The sequence below is a fragment of the Schistocerca americana genome, chromosome 8, assembly GCF_021461395.2.
Source record: "Schistocerca americana isolate TAMUIC-IGC-003095 chromosome 8, iqSchAmer2.1, whole genome shotgun sequence".
Classification (NCBI taxonomy): Eukaryota; Metazoa; Arthropoda; class Insecta; order Orthoptera; family Acrididae; genus Schistocerca; species Schistocerca americana.
In genome coordinates, this window is record NC_060126.1 from 257,203,576 (window position 1) to 257,225,814 (window position 22,239).

The 22,239-nt window shown below is 45.5% G+C and overlaps 1 protein-coding gene across 1 annotated transcript in view; it reads left to right on the forward strand.

Moving 5' to 3' along the window:
* LOC124545747 (ras-like protein family member 10B) overlaps window positions 1–21,648 on the forward strand; it is a 226,770-nt gene extending 205,122 nt beyond the window's left edge. Inside the window, exon 5 of the mRNA XM_047124689.1 lies at window positions 21,439–21,648. Coding sequence (XP_046980645.1) covers window positions 21,439–21,648 — 210 coding nt within the window. The remainder of the gene's footprint in view (window positions 1–21,438) is intronic.
* The last annotated feature ends 591 nt before the right edge of the window (window positions 21,649–22,239 follow it).

Genomic DNA, 22,239 nt, shown 5'->3' on the forward strand with positions numbered 1-22,239 from the left:
TGACCGTGCAGATTTTCCCTGGAATAAATGATGACTAACTGAAACCCTCAGTTGCCGACAGATGTAGTTGATATACCTCGATGTGGCCAGCTGAAAATGTGTGCCCCGACCGGCACTCGAATCCGGGATCTCCTGCTTACATGGCAGACGCTCTATCCATCTGAGCCACCGAGGACACAGATGAATAGCGCGACTGCAGGGACTTATCCCTTGCACGCTTCCCGTGAGACTCACATTCCCAACTGTCCACAATTCTGCATATGTAATGTACCTTGTAGACATTTGCCCATTCACTCATGTGTAGAGAGTTAACGGACTGGTGACTGCTGACAGACGCATCACAGTGAACGAATTGTCACGCTACGTTGGGATAGGGGAAGGAGGTGTATTTACAATACTCAAAGTGTTGGCGTTAAAAAAGGTTTGTGCCAGGTGGGTTCCTATAATGTTGACAGTGGCTCAGAAAGAAACAAGAAAAACGGTATGCAGCGAACTTTTGGAACAGTACGAGATGAATTTCTTGGAAGAATTGTGACAAGTGATGAAACGTGGCTCCATCATTTTTCACCAGAGACGAAGAGGCAATCAATGGAGTGGCATCATGCAAATTCACCCAAGGAAAAAAAATTCAAAACCACACTTTCTGCTGGAAAAGTTATGGCTACAGTGTTTTTCGATTCCGAAGGACTCTTGCTTGTGGAAATCATGTAACGTGGAACCACCATAAATTCCGATGCATATGTGACGACACTGACGAAACTTCAAACTCGACTGAGTCGTGTTCGACCACATCGGCAAAAGCAGGATGTTTTGCTGTTGCACGACAATGCACGGCCACATGTCAGTCAAAAATCCATGGAAGCGATCACAAAACTCGGATGGACAACACTGAAACACCCGCCTTACATTCCTGACCTGGCTTCATGTGACTATCCTCTCTTTGGGAAACTGAAAGACTCTCTTCGTGGAACAAGGTCTGAAGATGATGACTCCCTTGTGCACACTGCCAAACAGTGGCTCCAACAGGTAGGTCCAGAATTTTACCGCGCGGGTATACAGGCGCTGGTTCCAAGATGGAGTAAGGCAGTTGAGAGGGATGGAAATTATGTGGAGAAATGAAAATATTTTTCCTAGAGAATGTCTCTACACACTGTAAAACTTTCAAACATGTAGAACATGGAATTTATAAAAAATAATGTGCATTTCTTTTGTAGTTACCCTCGTATTTGTCGCAACTGGTGCATTAAAGATACTTCGAAACACTTCTTCCTTTATATTACACTGAAGCGGCGAAGAAACTGGTATAGCATGCGTATTCAACTACAAAGATACAGGGTGTTTCAAAAATGACCGGTATATTTGAAACGGCAATAAAAACTAAACGAGCAGCGATAGAAATACACCGTTTGTTGCAATATGCTTGGGACAACAGTACATTTTCAGGCAGACAAACTTTCGAAATTACAGTAGTTACAATTTTCAACAACAGATGGCGCTGCGGTCTGGGAAACTCTATAGTACGATATTTTCCACATATCCACCATGCGTAGCAATAATATGGCGTAGTCACTGAATGAAATTACCCGAAACCTTTGACAACGTGTCTGGCGGAATGGCTTCACATGCAGATGAGATGTACTGCTTCAGCTGTTCAATTGTTTCTGGATTCTGGCGGTACACCTGGTCTTTCAAGTGTCCCCACAGAAAGAAGTCACAGGGGTTCATGTCTGGCGAATAGTGAGGCCAATCCACGCCGCCTCCTGTATGTTTCGGATAGCCCAAAGCAATCACACGATCATCGAAATATTCATTCAGGAAATTAAAGACGTCGGTCGTGCGATGTGGCCGGGCACCATCTTGCATAAACCACGAGGTGTTCGCAGTGTCGTCTAAGGCAGTTTGCACCGCCACAAATTCACAAAGAATGTCCAGATAGCGTGATGCAGTAATCGTTTCGGATCTGAAAAATGGGCCAATGATTCCTTTGGAAGAAATGGCGGCCCAGACCAGTACTTTTTGAGGATGCAGGGACGATGGGACTGCAACATGGGGCTTTTCGGTTCCCCATATGCGCCGGTTCTGTTTATTGACGAAGCCGTCCAGGTAAAAATAAGCTTCGTCAGTAAACCAAATGCTGCCCACATGCATATCGTCGTCATCAATCCTGTGCACTATATCGTTAGCGAATGTTTCTCGTGCAGCAATGGTAGCGGCGCTGAGGGGTTGCCGCATTTGAATTTTGTATGGATAGAGGTGTAAACCCTGGCGCATGAGACGATACGTGGACGTTGGCGTCATTTGGACCGCAACTGCAACACGGCGAACGGAAACCCGAGGCCGCTGTTGGATCACCTGCTGCACTAGCTGCGCGTTGCCCTCTGTGGTTGCCGTACGCGGTCGCCCTACCTTTCCAGCAGGTTCATCCGTCACGTTCCCAGTCCGTTGAAATTTTTCAAACAGATCCTTTATTGTATCGCTTTTCGGTCCTTTGGTTACATTAAACCTCCGTTGAAAACTTCGTCTTGTTGCAACAACACTGTGTTCTAGGCGGTGGAATTCCAACACCAGAAAAATCCTCTGTTCTAAGGAATAAACCGTGTTGTCTACAGCACACTTGCACGTTGTGAACAGCACACGCTTACAGCAGAAAGACGACGTACAGAATGGCGCACCCACAGACTGCGTTGTCTTCTATATCTTTCACATCACTTGCAGCGCCATCTGTTGTTGAAAATTGTAACTACTGTAATTTCGAAAGTTTGTCCGCCTTAAAATGTACTGTTGTCCCAAGCATATTGCAACAAACGGTGTATTTCTATCGCTGCTCGTTTAGTTTTTATTGCCGTTTCAAATATACCGGTCATTTTTGAAACACCCTGTATGTAAACAGGCAGAATACGGCGCTACGGTCGGCAACGCCTATATAGCGCAACAACTGTCTGGCGCGGTTGTTAGATCGGTTATTGTTGCTAAATGGCAAGTGATCAAGATTTTGATGAGTTTGAAGGTGGAATTATACTCGGCGCACGAGCGACAGGACACAGCATCTCAGAGATGGCGACGAAGTGGGGATTTTCCTGTACGACCATTTCAAAAATCTACCGTGAGTATCACGAATCCATTAAAACATCAAATCTCCGACATCGCTATAGCCGGAAAAAGATCCTGCAGGAACGGGACCAATGACGACTGTAGAAAATGGTTCTAAGTGACAGAAGTGCAACCCTTCCGCAAACTGCTTGCAGATTGCAATGCTGGGCCACCAACTAATGTCGGTGTACGAACTACTCAACGAATCATCATCCATACGCGCTTTCGAAGCCGGAGGCCAACTTGTGTACCCTTGATGACTGCATGACACAAAGCTTTACGCCTCGCTGGGCCCGTCAACACCGACATTGGACTGTTGACGACTGGAAACAGGGTGTCTGATCGGACGAGTCTCGTTTCAAATTGTATCGAGCGGATGGACGTGTACGGGTATGAAGACAACTTCATGAATCCGTGGACACTGCATGTCAGCAGGAGACTGTTCAAGCAGGTGGAGGCTCTGTGATGGTGTGGGACGTGGCGTGGAAACGACTATTGTCTGAAGTAGTGCTGGAGGGAATTGACCCCATGAATCCTGCAGGGCTGTTCGTAAATCCGTAAGAGTACGAGGGGGTGAGATCTCTTCCGAACAGCACATTGCAAGGCATCCCAGATATGCTCAATAATGTTAATAATGTTCATGACTGGGGAGTTTGGTGGCCAACGGAAGTGTTTAAACTCAGAAGAGTGTTCCTGGAGGCACACTGTAGCAATTCTGGACCTGTGGGGTGTCGCATTGTCCTGCTAGAATTCCCCAAGTCTGTCGGAATGCACAGTAGACATGAATGGATGCAGACGATAAGCCAAGATGCTTATGTACGTGACAACTTTCAGCGTCGTATCTAGATGTATCAGGGATCCCACATCACTCCAACTGCACACGCTCCACACCATTACAGAGCCTCCACTAGCCCCTGCTGACATGCAGGGACCACGGATTCATGTGCTTGTCTCCATATACGTACACGTCCATTCGTTCAATACAATTTGAAACGAAACTCGTCCGACCGGTCAACATGTTTCCAGTCATCAACAGTCCAATGTCGTTGTCGACCGGCCCGGGCGAAGCGTAAAGCTTTGTGTCGTGTCGGCATCAAGGGTACACGAGTCGATCCTCAGCCGCAAAACCCCTTTTCGATTATGTTTCGTTGACTGGTTCGGACGTTGACACTTGATGGCCCAGCACTGAAATCTGCAGCGGGAGGCTTTCACTTCTGTTATGTTCAACGATTCTCTTCATTCGTCGTTGGTCCCGTTCTTACAGGATCTTTTCCCGGCTGCAGCGATGTCGCAGATTTGATGTTTTACTGGATTCCTGATACTCGTGGAAAACACGTGAAATGATAATACGGGAAAATCCCCAGTTCATCGCTACCTCGAAGATTCTGTGTCCCATCGCTCTGCCTGTTTACATATCTCTGTATTTTAATACGCATGCCTATACCAATTTCTTTGAAGTTTCAGTGTATATACTGAAGTATGTGTGGTAGAATGATATAGTTTGCAGGTGCATTTCGTGGCATATGTGGATAGTACCTGTGAAATTTACTGCAAATAAAGTTAGCAACACAGAAGAAGTACATTTAAACGTCATGCATAAGGCGGCAGTTTTTCACGCAGCTCATTGTTTATATCGTCATATCTACTTAACTATGATAGGCAGGTGATTCTTACCCCCACAGCGATTGTTGCCTGACAGTAAATCGTATGTGTACCGAATTTATTTGAAATCGGCCAGTGGCTTAGGAGAAGGTGTGGAACATCTATTTTTGCTATATGTCTGCTCGTATGTATGGATTAAACGTCGTGTGGCATTCCTGCCTGCGATTGTGGCGATCTGTCTATGTGTAGGCGAATATTATAACCGGCGTTAGTAAGTCCATTCAAGTGCAAGCGTCACCGGAAGGGGCCTAAATGGAAATCCCCTAAGAATATGCAGTGATTAACACTTATTATCGCCCCAATACAAATGTTCTCATCTAACTACGTGGGCTATTAAGTTAAAACTGTGTGCAGTGACACCAGCGTGTAATATGTGTATACTGAGGGGTTCTAATGTTAGTTATTCATACGTCACGGTCATTTGCGGTCAAATGGAGCTCACGAAACCTATCTGTGCGCCCTCTGTTTTGACTCTGCAGGCAGTAACTGTTCCGAGCTTAGACGTGAACATTGTTCGCAATATTCATTCTAGGGTACAACGACACCTCATCGGCGAGTACATATTTCTGTTCAACAGATTGACCCATTTGACCGGGGCTGTATTCTGGAGGCGGCCGTGGTGGCCGAGAGGTTCTAGGCGCTACAGTCTGGAACAGCGCGACCGCTACAGTCGTAGGTTCGAATCCTGCCTCGGGCATGGATGTGTGTGATGTTCTTAGGTTAGTTAGGTTTTAGTAGTTCTAAGTTCTAGGGGACTGATGACCTCAGACGTTAAGTCCCATAGTTCAAAAATTCAAATGGCTCTGAGCGCTATGCGACTTAACTTCTGAGGTCATTAAACCTAACTAACCTAAGGACATCACACACATCCATGCCCGAGGCAGGATTCGAACCTGCGACCGTAGCGGTCGCTCGGTCCCAGACTGTAGCGCCTAGAACCGCACGGCCACTCCGGCCAGCTAAGTCCCGTAGTGCTCAGAGCCATTTGAACCATTTGTATTCTGGACCTACAGGAAGCCGAATGGATGTATTGACAGCTTTTAGCTGGGGCACATACTGCCCCTGTCGTGCCAACGAGGATAACAGTAGGACGTATGCCTCGGGCCATGCTACCGCTGACACCACTACACCGCCATGCATGGCTGCTCTGGTGTCGTGAAGGAGTCGACTGGTGAGCACAATTGCGTTGTGTCGTCTTCAGTGATCGGAATAGGTTCTGTTCGTATGCGAGTGATGGACGTACACGTGCGTCACCAGATCTATGATATTTACGAACCGGGGCAAAAACTTGATAGTGGCGCACCCCCTCTCCCCCCCCCCCCCCCCCCCACTCAATCATTTGAGATAGGACGTCAAAAATTTAAAAAGATAGAATTTTCAAAAAAGGGTCCATTTTCTAGCGCACATCTTTCTCAAGATTTTGATATATGAAACATATATGTTCGAGGAAATGTAAGACATGTTATTTGGTCTTAAGTTTGCCAAAGTGCATTTCCATGCGTCTTCACACAGCATTCTTCTATCGCACTCACTGTATTTCGCTCTTTGGAATTCAAACGTGTATATTTTGTAATGGAAGCCATCGAGCCTACGTTCAGAACAGTGGAAATTGAAATGACCTGTGGTGCCTCTCCTACTCCCAGTCGGCCGGTTTTACATCCTACCCCCCTTAAAAAAACTCATAATGACTACTGGGTGAGATTATTTGTGACCGGGAGAATAAGGACTCTTCAGAAAATTTGCACTCTTTATTGCCTATTAGCTAATTACCATGGACCTTGCCGTTGGTGGGGAGGCTTGCGTGCCTCAGCGATACAGATGGCCGTACCGTAGGTGCAACCACAACGGAGAGGTATCTGTTGAGAGGCCAGACAAACATGTGGTTCCTGAAGAGGGACAGCAGCCTTTTCAGTAGTTGCAGGGGCAACAGTCTGGATGATTGACTGATCTGGCCTTGTAACATTAACCAAAACGGCCTTGCTGTGCTGGTACTGCGAACGGCTGAAAGCAAGGGGAAACTACAGCCGTAATTTTTCTCGAGGACATGCAGCTTTACTGTATGATTAAACGATGATGACATCCTCTTGGGTAAAATATTCCGGAGGTAAAATAGTCCCCCATTCGGATCTCCGGGCGGGGACTACTCAGGAGGGCGTCGTTATCAGGAGAAAGAAAACTGGCGTCCTACCGATCGGAGCGTGGAATGTCAGATCCCTTAATCGGGCAGGTAGGTTAGAAAATTTAAAAAGGGAAATGGATAGGTTAAAGTTAGATATAGTGGGAATTAGTGAAATTCGGTGGCAGGAGGAACAAGACTTTTGGTCAGGTGAATACAGAGCTATAAATACAAAATCAAATAAAGGTAATGCAGGAGTAGGTTTAATAATGAATAAAAAAAATAGCCGTGCGGGTAAGCTACTACAAACAGCATAGTGAACGCATTATTGCGGCCAAGATAAACACGAAGCCCACGCCTACTACAGTAGTACAAGTTTATATGCCAACTAGCTCCGCAGTTGATGAAGAAATTGATGAAATGTATGATGAGATAAAAGAAATTATTCAGATAGTGAAGGGAGACGAAAATTTAATATTCATGGGTGACTGGAATTCGAGCGTAGGAAAAAGGAGAGAAGGAAACATAGTAGGTGAATATGGATTGGGACTAAGAAATGAAAGAGGAAGCCGTCTGGTAGAATTTTGCACAGAGCATAACTTAACCATAGCTAACACTTGGTTCAAGAATCATAAAAGAAGGTTGTATACCTGGAAGAATCCTGGAGATAATAAAAGGTATCAGATAGATCATATGATGGTAAGACAGAGATTTAGGAACCAGGTTTTAAATTGTAAGACATTTCCTGGGGCAGATGTGGATTCTGAGCACAATCTATTGGTTATGAACTGCAGATTGAAACTGAAGAAACTGCAAAAAGGTGGGAATTTAAGGAGATGGGACCTGGATAAACTGAAAGAACCAGAGGTTGTAGAGAGTTTCAGGGAGAGCATAAGGGAACTATTGGCAGGAATGGGGGAAAGAAATACAGTAGAAGAAGAATGGGTAGCTCTGAGGGATGGAGTAGTGAAGGCAGCAGACGATCAAGTAGGTAAAAAGACGAGGGCTAATAGAAATCCTTGGGTAACAGAAGAAATATTGAATTTAATTGATGAAAGGAGAAAATATAAAAATGCAGTAAATGAAGCAGGCAAAAAGGAATACAAACGTCTCAAAAATGTGATCGACACGAAGTGCAAAATGGCTAAGCTGGGATGGCTAGAGGACAAATGTAAGGATGTAGAGGCTTGTCTCACTAGGGGTAAGATAGATACTGCCTCCCTACAGGACAATTAAAGAGACCTTTGGAGAGAAGAAAACCACTTGTATGAATATCAAGAGCTCAGATGGAAACCCAGTTCTAAGCAAAGAAGGGAAGGCAGAAAGGTGGAAGGAGTATATGGAGGGTCTATACAAGGGCGATGTACTTGAGGACAATATTATGGAAATGGAAGAGGATGTAGATGAAGACGAAATGGGAGATAAGATACTGCGTGAAGAGTTTGACAGAATACTGAAACACCTGAGTCGAAACAAGGCCCCGGGAGTAGAGAACATTCCATTAGAACTACTGATGGCCTCGGGAGAGCCAGTCCTGACAAAACTCTACCATCTGGTGAGCACGATGTATGAGACAGGCGAAATACCCTCAGACTTCAAGAAGAATATAATAATTCAAATCCCAAAGAAAGCAGGTGTTGACAGATGTGAAAATTACCGAACTATCAGTTTAATAAGTCACAGCTGCAAAATACTAACGCGAATTCTTTACAGACGAATGGAAAAACTGGTAGAAGCGGACCTCGGGGAAGATCAGTTTGGATTCCGTAGAAATGTTGGAACACGTGAGGCAATACCGACCTTACGACTTATCTTAGAGGAAAGATTAAGAAAAGGCAAACCTACGTTTCTAGCATTTGTTGACTTAGAGAAAGCTTTTGACAATGTTAACTGGAATACTCTGTTTCAAATTCTGAAGGTGGCAGGGGTAAAATACAGGGAGCGAAAGGCTATTTACATTTTGTACCGAAAGAAGATGGCAGTTATAAGAGTCGAGGGGCATGAAAGGGAAGCAGTGGTTGGGAAAGGAGTGAGACAGGGTTGTAGCCTCTCCCCGATGTTATTCAATCTGTATATTGAGCAAGCAGTAAAGGAAACAAAAGAAAAATTCTTAGTAGGTATTAAAATTCATGGAGAAGAAGTAAAAACTTTGAGGCTCGCCGATGACATTGTAATTCTGTCAGAGACAGCAAAGGACTTGGAAGAGCAGTTGAATGGAATGGACAGTGTCTTGAAAGGAGGATATAAGATGAACATCAACAAAAGCAAAACGAGGATAATGGAATGTAGTCAAATTAAATCGGGTGATGCTGAGGGAATTAGATTAGGAAATGAGACACTTAAAGTAGTAAAGGAGTTTTGCTATTTAGGGAGTAAAATAACTGATGATAGTCGAAGTAGAGAGGATATAAAATGTAGACTGGCAATGGCAAGGAAAGCGTTTCTGAAGAAGAGAAATTTGTTAACATCGAGTATAGATTTAAGTGTCAGAAAGTCGTTTCTGAAAGTATTTGTACGGAGTGTAGCAATGTATGGAAGTGAAACATGGACAATAAATAGTTTGGACAAGAAGAGAATAGAAGCTTTCGAAATGTGGTGCTACAGAAGAATGTTGAAGATTAGGTGGGTAGATCACGTAACTAATGAGCAGGTATTGAATAGGATTGGGGAGAAGAGAAGTTTGTGGCACAACTTGACTAGAAGAAAGGATCGATTGGTAGGACATGTTTTGAGGCATGAAGGGATCACAAATTTAGCATTGGAGGGCACCGTGGAGGGTAAAAATCGTAGAGGGAGACCAAGAGATGAATACACTAAGCAGATTCAGAAGGATGTAGGTTGCAGTAGGTACTGGGAGATGAAGAAGCTTGCACAGGATAGAGTAGCATGGAGAGCTGCATCAAACCAGTCTCAGGACTGAAGACCACAACAACAACAACAGCTAATTACTTTCTCTTTTACATGACATATAACTGAATGTAGGAAATATGAAACCAGTAAAAACAAGAGACAGTACAAATTCCGTCAATCCTTGAGTCCCAGTATTTTTTCTCTCTAATCTTGCTACAGCTTTACACGGCGTGTTTTCCTTTCTGCGAAAGAGTCTATTACCTCATCAAAGTTGTTCAAACGTTCTGCTACATAAAAAATCAAAATGTCGTTGTCTAATACTGAAAAAGCTGTTAATACGAATAGTATCGAACACTGGTTTCTCGATTTCATTATTCTTATTTCACTGTCTGCTAAATAAAAGGAAATAGGACTTTGTAATACTTCAGAAATTGTAACACATGCCAAATAAGCGAGACTGTTTTGGCACAAATGGTCATTTTTATCTACCTCATTTACATAAATAACATGGCAGAATATACTTCACGAAGTACCAATATCAAATGGCTATTAGACCTATTGCAAGCAAAAGTTGTTACATTGAGAAATAGTTTCACATTTCATTCATGTGCTCCATTTTCTAAAGCTGAGATCGGAAAGCAGTAGTAGTACGAAATTTTTATATAAATTTGGGCTCATCATATTCTTCCACATAATTAGTGTGATGTTCCCGTTTCTTCTACTTTCTTATTCTAACAAATATTCTTGTCATCACTAATTCTGCAACTATTCCTGCCATTGTCAAATCTTATTCTGCAAATAACTTCTTTAAACCTTCCAGAATCACCGGTTCAGTTATCCCGCGTTTATTATGCTGCTAGGTGTTATTGCATGTTCTTACAACGCGTTTTCGATGCTATTCCGAGAACAGAACTTATACGGTTGCTAACCGGCGACTGTAGAACTGGTCCTCAGTAGTTTAGCGATTTGGAAAAATTTTTTTTGTCGAAATCTCATTTTCCTGGATACACCGACAAGACATTATGTAATCTTTCCTACCTGTTATTCCTGTTAGTCGTTTATTTCCAATATGGTAGTCTGAATCTATGGATATCGCTAATAATTACACTACTGGACATTAAAATTGCTACACCACAAAGATGACGTGCTACAGACACGAAATTTAACCGACAGGAAGAAGATCCTGTGATATGCAAATGATTAGCTTTTCACAGCATTCACACAAGGTTGGTGCTGACATGAGGAAAGGTTCACACCCATTTCTCATACACAAACAGTAGTTGACCCGCGTTGCCTGGTGAACCGTTGTTGTGATGCCTCGTGTAAGGAGGAGAAATGCGTACCATCACGTTTCCGACTTTGATAAAGGTCGGATTGTACCCTATCGCGATGGTGGTATCGTATAGCGACATTGCTGCTCGCGTTGGTAGAGATCCAATGACTGTTAGCAGAATATGGACTCGGTGGGTTCACTAGCAGTCGAGATGACAGGCATCTTATCCGCATGGCTGTAACGGATCGCGCAGCAACGTCTCGATCCCAGAGTCAACAGATGGGGACGTTTGCAAGACAACAACCATCTGCACGAACAGTTCGACGACGTTTGCAGCAGCATGGTCTATCAGCTCGGAGACCATGGCTGCGGTTACCCTTGACACTGCATCACAGACAGGAGCGCCTGCAATGGTGTACTCAACGACGAACCTGGGTGCACCAATGGCAAAACGTCATTTTTTCGGATGAATACAGGTTCTGTTTACAGCATCATGACAGTCGCATCCGTGTTTGGCGACATCGCGGTGAACACATATTGGAAGCGTGTATTCGTCATCGCCATACTGGCGTATCACCCGGCGTGATGGTATGGGGTGCCATTGGTTACACGTCTCGGTCACCTCTTGTTCGCATTGACGGCACTTTGAACAGTGGACGTTACATTTCAGATGTGTTACGACCCGTGGCTCGGCCCCTCGTTCGATCCCTGGGAAACCCTACATTTCAGCAGGATAATGCACGACCGCATGTTGCAGGTCCTGTACGGGCCTTTCTGGATACAGAAAATGTTCGACTGCTGCCCTGGCCAGCACATTCTCCAGACCTCTCACCAATTGAAAACGTCTGGTCAATGGTGACCGAGCAACTGGCTCGTCACAATACGCCAGTCACTACTCTTGATGAACTGTGGTATCGTGTTGAAGCTGCATGGGCAGCTGTACCTGTACACGCCATCCAAGCTCTGTCTGACTCAATGCCCAGGCGTATCAAGGCCGTTGTTAGGGCCAGAGGTTCTGGGTAGTGATTTCTCAGAGTCTATGCACCCAAATTGCGTGAAAATGTAATCACATGTCAGTTCTAGAATAATATATTTGTCCAATGAATGCTCGTTTATCGTCTCGATTGCTTCTTGGTGTAGCAATTTTAATGGCCAGTAGTGTATAACAACGCTTGTTATTCGCACACCCAATCTACCACTAAACAAACAGCTATTGGTATTCACACGTTCGGGATGATTCGACTCTGATCATATAGCCCCGTCCCCTTTCGTCTGCGGTAAAGTTCTTTATTTCTTGATGCGACGGGGATTCCCCTGGCAGAGACATCACGTACACTATGCACGTATTTATAAATCAACTTACGTTTCGTTCACAAATCAACTTATAATGTATTCAAAAATGCTCAGAAACCAACAGAGATGCGTTTCAAAATGATACGAATAATTGATAGAGCAACGTGCGCATTGTGAAAAAAGGTATTTTCCTTCAAGAACATGAATTTGGCGCCCCCTGAAATTACCTCCCGGGGCAGATACCCCGGTTTGTCACCCGCTAGATAGGGGCCTGTGCGTGTGTACAGCGCAAGCCTACTGACCTGCCTGTCGTAGAGTGCATTCGCCCACGATGCGCAGGCTCCATCCCATCCTTCATGGCGTTGGGGAGCTATCAGTTACAGCTCGCGGTTGCATTTAATGTTTCTGCTGGCTGAAGAAGCCAGTACCCGCTACATTTCACAGTCTGTTATCTCTGTGCTAATGGCATTTTTTCGACAGTGAGATGATGTGTTTTTTCAGAAGAACAGTGGACGTCTACATACGGCAACTGCGACGCAACGGGCTCTTCTTGGTGTACAACATGTCTCCTGTCCAACAACGGCACCTGTTCTCTCGCCAATTGAACACATATGGGACATAGTGAAGGGAGAGCTTATTCGTCGTACAGACCCGGAAAGATCCTTTGCCGAACTGCAACAAAGGGTGCAACATGCTTGGGACAGTTTATTACAGGATGTCACTCGGCACGTTTATGTTAGTTTGCACCTAAGACTGAAGCCTGCGTTGCCGCCAGAGTATAGTAGACTGTGTATAGATGCGACTGTTTGCTTCAAATGGCTCTGAGCACTATGGGACTTAAGTTCTGAGGTCATCAGTCCCCTAGAACTTAGAACTACTTAAACCTAACTAACCCAAGGACATCACACACATCCATGCCCGAGGCAGGATTCGAACCTGCGGCCGTAGCGGTCGCGCGGTTCCTGACTGTAGCGCCTTGAACCGCTCGTCCACCACGGACGGCGCGACTTTTTGGGCTCCCTTTACTGTGACATATATTTTTAATTTGATCTGGCTCTGAGGACTATGGGACTTAACTGCTGTGGTCATCAGTCCCCTAGAACTTAGAACTACTTAGACGTAACTAACCTAAGAACATCACACACATCCATGCGCGAGACAGGATTCTAACCTGCGACCGGAGCGGTCAAGCGGTTCCAGACTGAAGCGCATAGACCGCACGGCCACACCGGCCGTCAATTTGATCTGAACTTAATCGTATGCTACTACAATGACGAATTACTTGTCACATCACTTGTTAATAAAATGACCTTGTCCTTGTGGGTGTTGCTTTTCTTTCGACAGTGTATATTCTGAGAATATTATTGATACATAAAGGACCATAATATTCCCTAACTAACTTCTACTGAGTACTGTTACAAGCCAAATAACCGTTATAGCAGCCTTGGCCTGGCGGTTAAGTCGTTCACGAATACAGTGCAATGGACATTAGTTTGGTCTTTTTTTTCATTATTAAGGAATGGCGTTATGAGATTCTTTGACGGTCAGACTGAGCCCTGCCGTCACTGGTCGTCCGTCTCCTTACCAGTCACTGTAGTTCTCTCTGTACATCGGAATGCAGCGAGGCTCGTTCCAGTTCGTAATTTCTGCAATATAGTCATCCAAACAATATCATGAAAACATCTCCCTACCTGCACCCCACTACGCCACTCAACAGCAATAACCTGACGATACACACTCCAATAATAATAACAATAATAATAATAATAATAATAAACAGCCACCACGGAGGAATTATACAAATGGGACGGAATGTACAGAGAAACAAGTGGTTACAGTTTCAGAAAAATTCGATGATACATTCAATAGAAAGAGCCTCACAAACTAAGAAAGTCCATAATGCGTTGGTCCACCTCTGGCCCTTATGCAAGTAATTTTTCAGCTTGGCACTGATGGACAGAGTTGTTGAATGTCTCCGAGGGATATCGTGCACATTCTGTCCAACTGGCGCCTTAGATCGTCAAAATACCGAGCTGGTCGGAGGGCCCTGCCTATAATGCTCTAAACGTTCTCAGCTGGGGAGAGATCTTTTCTGACCAAGATAGTGTTTGGCAAGTACAAAAACAAGCAATTGAAACTCTCGCCGTGTGCGGGCGGGCATTGTCTTGCTGAAATTTAAACCCAGGGTAGCTTGCCATGAAGGGCAGCAAAACTAGGCATAGGATGTCGTCGACTTACCGTTGTGCTGTAAAGGTACCGCGGATGACATCCAAAGGGATACTGCTTTGAAAATAAATGGCTCGCAAGACCATCACTCTTGGTTATCAGGATACAGTCAGGCTGACGCGGGGGATAGTCTCTGGGGTTTTTCCAGGCACGTCTTCGGCCTGGAATCTCATTGACTGGAGTGTAATTGTCTTCATTGATGAGTCCTGCTTCGAAGTGAGCCCTGATGATCAGCGAAGTACTTTCTGGAGATGATCCGAACAGCGGTGGGACACCAATCTTGCTATCGCCTGACATACTGCCCAACAACCAGGAGTGATTGTGTGGGCTCCCATTTCATTTCACAGCAGGACTCCTTTGGTTGTCATCTGTGGCACACTTACAACGCAGCAGTATGTCGGTAATATCCTATACCATGTTTTTTTTTCCCTTCGTGGCAATCCATCCTGGGCTTTCATTTCAGCAAGATAATGTCCGCCAGCACATGGCAGGAGTTTCTACTGCTTGCACATCTCTCTCCAGTTTAGAACATTTGGAACATCAAGGACAGGGCCCTCGAACGAGCTCGGGATTTTGACGATCTAACGCCACGATCTAACACCCTCTGTCAGGAGGACATCTAACAACTATATCAATCAATGCCAAACCGAACAACTACTTGTGTAAGGGCCAAAGGTGTACCAATGTGTTATTAACTTGCTCAGTTTGTGAAGCTCTTGCCGGCCGGTATGGCCGAGCAGTTCTAGGCGCTTCAGTCTGGAACCGCACGACCGCTACGGTCGCAGGTTCGAATCCTACCCCAGGCATGGATGTGTGTGATGTCCTTAGGTTAGTTAGGTTTAAGTAGTTCTAAGTTCTAGGGGACTGATGACCTCAGATGTTAAGTCCCATAGTCCTCAGAGCCATTTGAACCATTTGTGAAACTCTTTCTCTTGAATAAATCGTCCAATTTCTCTAGAACTGTAATAATTTCTTTGTACGTCACATCTACCGATTTCCATCGCATTCGGATAATTACTTCGTGGTTCATCTTTATCTTTTCTTGGAGTGTACTTGATAAGTAAAAGATGTTCACAATCGCGTTAGGTGAACCATTTACCATTATAGAATATGCCACGGGTATGTACAGCCAACTAATAGGAAATGGTGTTCTTCCTGCGAATACGTTGTCCCTTCCCTTGGGATGTGTCAGAGATATGCTGTATTCGTTTTTGTGGAGCGTAGGTGAGTGTGGTGGATACGCATATAGTCTATTGTTTCGTTTATGTTGTATGATGATGATGAGAGAATGGTGGGAGTGGAACTTCTGGAATAGCTCCAAGATGGCCACCAGCTTAACGTGGCCATCCGACTCAGTGATAATCGCTAACAGTGTCACATGCCCGCAGTACATGAGACACTGTGGAGAAGTTTGCAGTTTATTCCAGGACATTGGTGAAAAGACTGGTTATGAGGAACTTTAGGCCACCATGTCAGCCACTCCCACCACCCCCCCGCCCCCCCCCCCCCCCTTGTTGGCCAACTACTAGCATTGAAAATTACACCCATCACCTGAGTTTGAACTGAGGGTATTTTTGTCTCCTTGGCCGCTTCTTCTCAGTGTAAGAGCTTTCCTTTTATGATCACCTTGACCGTCTTTTTTTACAAGCAGAACATGTTTCAAGTTTATTCCAAATTTTTCAAAAGGAACTACATAAAAAAACAGGACAAAATTCATAACAAAATAATCAGGTACACACTCCCACAGTAAATCAAAATAACTGACTTGTAACATTATTCCAGATAAGAACATCCGAATCTCCAACTCTCGAACAGAGGAGGACCAATCCTCTTCTCATAATCCACCGTCCACAATGATCCATTCTTGTATCCAATCGAAACTGACTACGCAGTAAAACTTCTCACGTCAGGGACACCCCAACTGTTAGAAGCATCGGTGAATAATCTTCTTAAGGAATTGGCATAATGAACCGTGCGACTGCTACGGTCGCAGGTTCGAATCCTGCCTCGGGCATGGCTGTGTGTGATGTCCTTAGGTTAGTTAGGTTTAAGTAGTTCTAAGTTCTAGGGGACTGATGACCACAGCAGTTGAGTCCCATAGTGATCAGAGCCATTTTTTGAACTGGCATAATGTTTTCCATATTTCGTTCAGCGTTGTACCTTCTCGTGTTGTTCGTCTAAGTACATCCGAACTCGCAGAACGTCAATTACAGTGTCGTCGTATATGAAACTCACCGTCATCCCTGCGATCCATCTGATCACACTGGAAGTAAGTCACATCTGGGTGAAGAACTATCGCCAGTGTGATCTCTGTGGCACAGCTAAGAAAGGCAGTGATATGATGTGTCAGAGTCCACACTTCCATCGCCTTTCCACACACTAAACTGCGTTCATCCGTGTCCATCAGCCCCCAAGGGGTGAATCAACCATGTTTATTACCTGTAGTCTGGCTCCTTTCATATACCTGTGATTAATTAGTACGTACCTGTTATACCGGAGCCAAGGTAGCCCCTGAGGACTGGCTGCCCATATTACACCACAGAGGACGAGGTTATCTATGCCCAAGGCGTACCAAAAGCGCCATGGTAAACACCGGCTATATACATACAAGATAATGGAAACAGACATTCCGAACACTACTTCCTGCAGGGGGAGCTCGAGCCACGGCCTCCAGGAAGTACCACTATGCCAAAACCTGATTGGCTGGAGACAGCTATTTAGGGGCTAGAACCAGCCCCGAAGTTCAGTTGACGCCAGATGCCGACCTCGTGTACTGCGACCTTTGAAGATTACGTATTCGTCTCTGAATTGGACTGTTACTAGTGTGTGTGTGTTACCACGTACCTTTGTGGAAAATCAGAAATGAACTTTCATTGCCTCAATTAGGAGACTTTTACTGGCATCATTATTGTTACCTTTCGTTTGTTGTTCTGTCATCAACCTTGTGAACTTACATCAATAAAAGTTGTATTTGTGAAAAACTGCGAATTGTCAGTGCCAACAGTACCATAAGGACCGAGCCGCCGATATCAAGTACGGGAGGTGCACAAAACGCTGAAGAGTGGACCCAGTTCCTATCGGGTATCGCCAGTCCATCACGTTCCTGTAATGATAGCACATTAAGATTCGATAAATATCTCGCATTGTCAATTCTCCGGAGCAACGTGAGTAAGTATCGACGAGATGTTGCCGACTGGAGCAGGCGGCACGTAAGAGCGTGGTAGTTCGTCAATCAGTGCCAATGTTATTGTATGTGTCGGACAGTGAAGTATTCTGAGTATCACCCGCATGGTCAGGGCCAATGCTTTTAACGTGGACGTTCGTAAGGCCAAGGTCACCGTCCCAAGTGCTGAGTGGCACAACGAGTCTTCAGTATTACTCTGTATCTGACAAAATATCCGTACCAGTAGGCGATCCGCAATTCCCATTGACAGTGGAAATATCTGCGCAATATGTGGCAATCACGACACCTGACATCCGTTGACATATTATGTGTGTTGTGTCTTGTCTAGGACTCATAAGGAATTATCTCACACCCGACCGTGAATCATCAGGAGCAGGCGCCTATAACTCGCCGTCGCCGTCCACCTTAGATTAGGGATGAATGGAATTCCCAGGTTCCTTAACGTTTCCACCACTCATAATGGACCAAAGATCTCATCCAGTCCTTGCCCAATGGGCACTATCCCCACTTTCGCGATATTCAGAACGCTGCCCGCCACGACTCCTTACTCCGTGATCCAATCGAGGGACCTTCGTACCTCCTCCGCTGATCGCAGGAGGAACAGCAGGTCGTCAGCATGAACTCGACAGGTGGTGTTACCCTCAGCTTTCTGCCACTGAGCGTTCGCCACAGCCCGTTCATAAGCCGTTAAAACGCTGCAGGGAAGAAGACCATTGATAGGGGGAAACCTTGGCCAACCGAGCTCATAATCAGTATGGGATCCACACCCCGGCCGTACATTATCACTCGCAACCATACCCCATAGTAGCTGCATGATGATCTGAATAAAAACACTGCAGTGCAGTGCATGACCAATGTTATGAAGTCATGATTAATCCAGTCAAAGGCTTGATCAAAGTTAATAGAGACTATAGCCACTCTCAGTCGACAGGCAGTGGCCAGTTCGATCACGTCTCTATAGTCGCTGAGCGCTGGTTGTATGTTGCTGTCTACTCCAAGGCATGTGGGATATAGGGAAATCTTGTGGGAGAACACCATCTTGAGCCATGTCGCCATCAGTTGGGCTAAGATCTTATAATCCCTGTTAAGCATGGTGAACGGTCGGTACTGATCCACACTGTGACCTCCAGCCTTTTCCAATGCGGGAGAAGACAGCTTCCAACAAGGATAGGTGGCACATACATGTCAGACTCCACGAGCACAATGTGGCAAAAGTAATGATTCGTTGCACTGCTCGTTCTCATGATGTGACTAGTGCCCTGAACAACGGAAATGAAAGATGGATTGGATGGCGCTTCATATTTTTAAAGTACTACAGGTCAACAAATCGCAGGAAAAGGCTTATTAGGACGGTAGTCCCCTTTTGAGGAGTTTGGCCACCTCTTGCGATAATGAAAATACACAAACACACACACACACACACACACACACACACACACACACACAAACACACACACACACACACACACACACACACACACACACACACACACACACGCACGCACACACGCATACATAAACACACAAATCAAGTCAAAAGTATAGAAAATCTTCAACCAGTCTAGGAATCGAACTCAGGGCATTTTAATTGAGATTCAGCACAAGACCACGAGCTGCTGACAAATGCCAGGAAAGAAACAGTAAAAGGTCGTTTCCCAAAGTTTCTACCAGTCACCCCTCCTCATTCCACCCCTAGCGGTAGCAGTGGCATCTTACTCCTGTAGTATATTTATAAACATAATGAGATATGTGCATACCAAACTTGATTGAAATCGCTCCAAGCGTTCCTGAGTTTGCGCCATTTGTCAGCCCTTCTCCTCCGAAGCCCTCAGCCATTGGGATGCTGGGGTTGTCTTATTGTCACAGTATATTGTTTCAGATAGCAAGAGATATGTGTTTATGAACCTTCAGCATGATGTAGGAAAAGGGGTCAGCAACTTATTTGCATCAAAAATAGTAGTTTAAGAGATATGAGTGCCAATTTCTGCAGGAATTCCTTCAGGAGTTAAAGAAATATGCTGATATGTCACAGTCTTTGCACTTCACTGCCTTTCCCATGTCTAGGGGTGAAACGTCATTGTGCCTGTCACCAGTAAGTCTAGAGACCCAGAAACTATGGATTTGATGCTATTATCGGTTGTTATCAAATATTTGTATATATCACATCCTCTCACCCACATCCCCACTCTTAAGGATGGCTGGGGTATAACATCCCCATAACACTTTTAAACAAATAGTGAATATGTACAGACAAAATATGATTGAAATTGATCCTGAGATCCCTGAGTTACCCTTTGTGTCATCCCCTCTTCAGTCTCAATTCTATAAGTGGTAAATGGTTTGTTATTTCAACAGAAATCTTTGAAGGTGTGAGCACAGCCCCTGAACAAATTTTTGTCATAATCAGGCGAAGCGTATAGGAACGAAGAGAAGACGAACAGACAAACAAATATTCAGTTTACCGCGTTTTTATTATGTCCTATCTTCTCTGCCTGTTTGGTACAAATTTAAATTAACTTCGCAATGAGTTGGAGACTTGAAATTTTAAACATAGCTCAGAATTGGAGGATATTGCAACATTAACTCGCTACCTTATTGGTATGTTTGGTGGTCGAGGGTGGGGTGAAAAGTTTGGCAATGAATGACATCTAGGCTGCGATGCAACACAGCCTAAACAGAGAGAGGGGAGAGGAGGAAATGGACAGCGAGTGGGGGAATGAGGAGAAGGAAAGAGAGGGGGGAGGATGAGATGTACAGAGAGAGGGGGTAGGAAGAGATAGGAGGAAGGTGGAGTGGACGTAGAGAGAAGGAAGAGGAAGATGGTCAAAGAGAGGGAGAAGAAGATGAACAGAGAGAGGGCTAAGGAGGAGATGGATGGAGTGATAGGGCAGGATGAGATGGACCATGAGAATGAAAGGAGATGCAAAGAGAGAATAGGGTAGGACGACATGGACTGAGAGAGGAGTTGGAAGGGATAGAGAGATGAGGAGGAAGAGATGTGTACAATATATGTGCCATTGGTTATACGTCTCGGTCACCTCTTGTTCGCATTGACGGCACTTTGAACAGCGGACGTTACATTTCAGATGTGTTACGACCCGTGGCTCTACCCTTCATTCGATCCCTGCGAAACCCTACATTTCAGCAGGATAATGCACGACCGCATGTTGCAGGTCCTGTACGGGCCTTTCTGGATACAGAAAATGTTCGACTGCTGCCCTGGCCAGCAGCTTCTCCAGATCTCTCACCAATTGAAAACGTCTGGTCAATGGTGACCGAGCAACTGGCTCGTCACAATACGCCAGTCACTACTCTTGATGAACTGCGATATCGTGTTGAAGCTGCTTGGGCAGCTGTACCTGTACACGTCATCCTAGCTCTGTTTGACTCAATGCCCAGGCGTATCAAGGCCGTAATTACGGCCAGAGGTGGTTGTTCTGGGTACTGTTTTCTCAAGATCTATACACCCAAATTGCGTAAAAATGTAATCACATGTCGGTTCTAGTATAATATATTTGTCCAATGAATACCCGTTTATCATCTGCATTTCTTCTTGGTATAGCAATTTTAGTGGCCAGTAATGTATTATCGCGCAACACAGGGCGTTTTGGGGTCTCTGAGGTGACGGCCGCTCTCTGTACCGCAGGCAGCGGCTGCGGCGGCGCGTCCGGCAGCGGCTCGGGGGCGGCGTCGGCGGCGGCCGCGGCGGCGGCGGCGGCCGCGCTGGAGCAGCAGCAGCGCGAGCGGCGCCGCGACATCGTGACGCTGGTGCGCAAGCACTGGAAGTGCGCCTACGTCGAGTGCAGCGCCAAGTACAACTGGCGCGTCGTCGCCGTCTTCAAGGAGGTGACGCGCGCCGTCGACGCCGCCCTGCACTCCGCCAAGGACGCCACCTCCCCCATGATGGACAACTTCCACGGCGCGCTCGACCGCAACAAGTGCAGCATCCTGTGACGCCGGGGCCCCGCCGGGCAGCGCCGGCCGCCGCGGGTCGCAGTGCGGCCGACTCCCTGAGGACGCTCTCACCCCACATGTAGAAAATTCCGTTACGTCGTGCCTGGCCGAACTCCAGCATTGCACAGCATCCTGGTTCGCTGGGCTTGTCCCGTGGCTCTAGGCCTATTTGAGAACTGTGTGCAATACCGTACAGTTCCCCAGATACGTGAGACGACACTACTTAAACCATTTGTAGTTCGAGCACTGGAATGACCGTAATGAATATCCTGTGCAGTCGCTCGAGTCTTTCCACATCAGATACGAGCTTTTGACATGTACATATCCATCTGATGGATCACTCGTGCAGACCCTTAAAATTCCTCATGTAGCAGTACATTTCTGAAATTTGTCACATAGCAGTTTATACACTAACACGGTATTACCACTGTCCAGAAGTGAAGATATTCCGCACATCTTCAGCGTGACACGTCACAATAGTCCAAACCGAGCACAGTGGACAGCCAAAACCAATGCACCCGGATTCATTGGACTCATTTTGTGTCTGCCCCTACAACGAGCAATATACGTAGTTCCATATTTCTCCGAGAC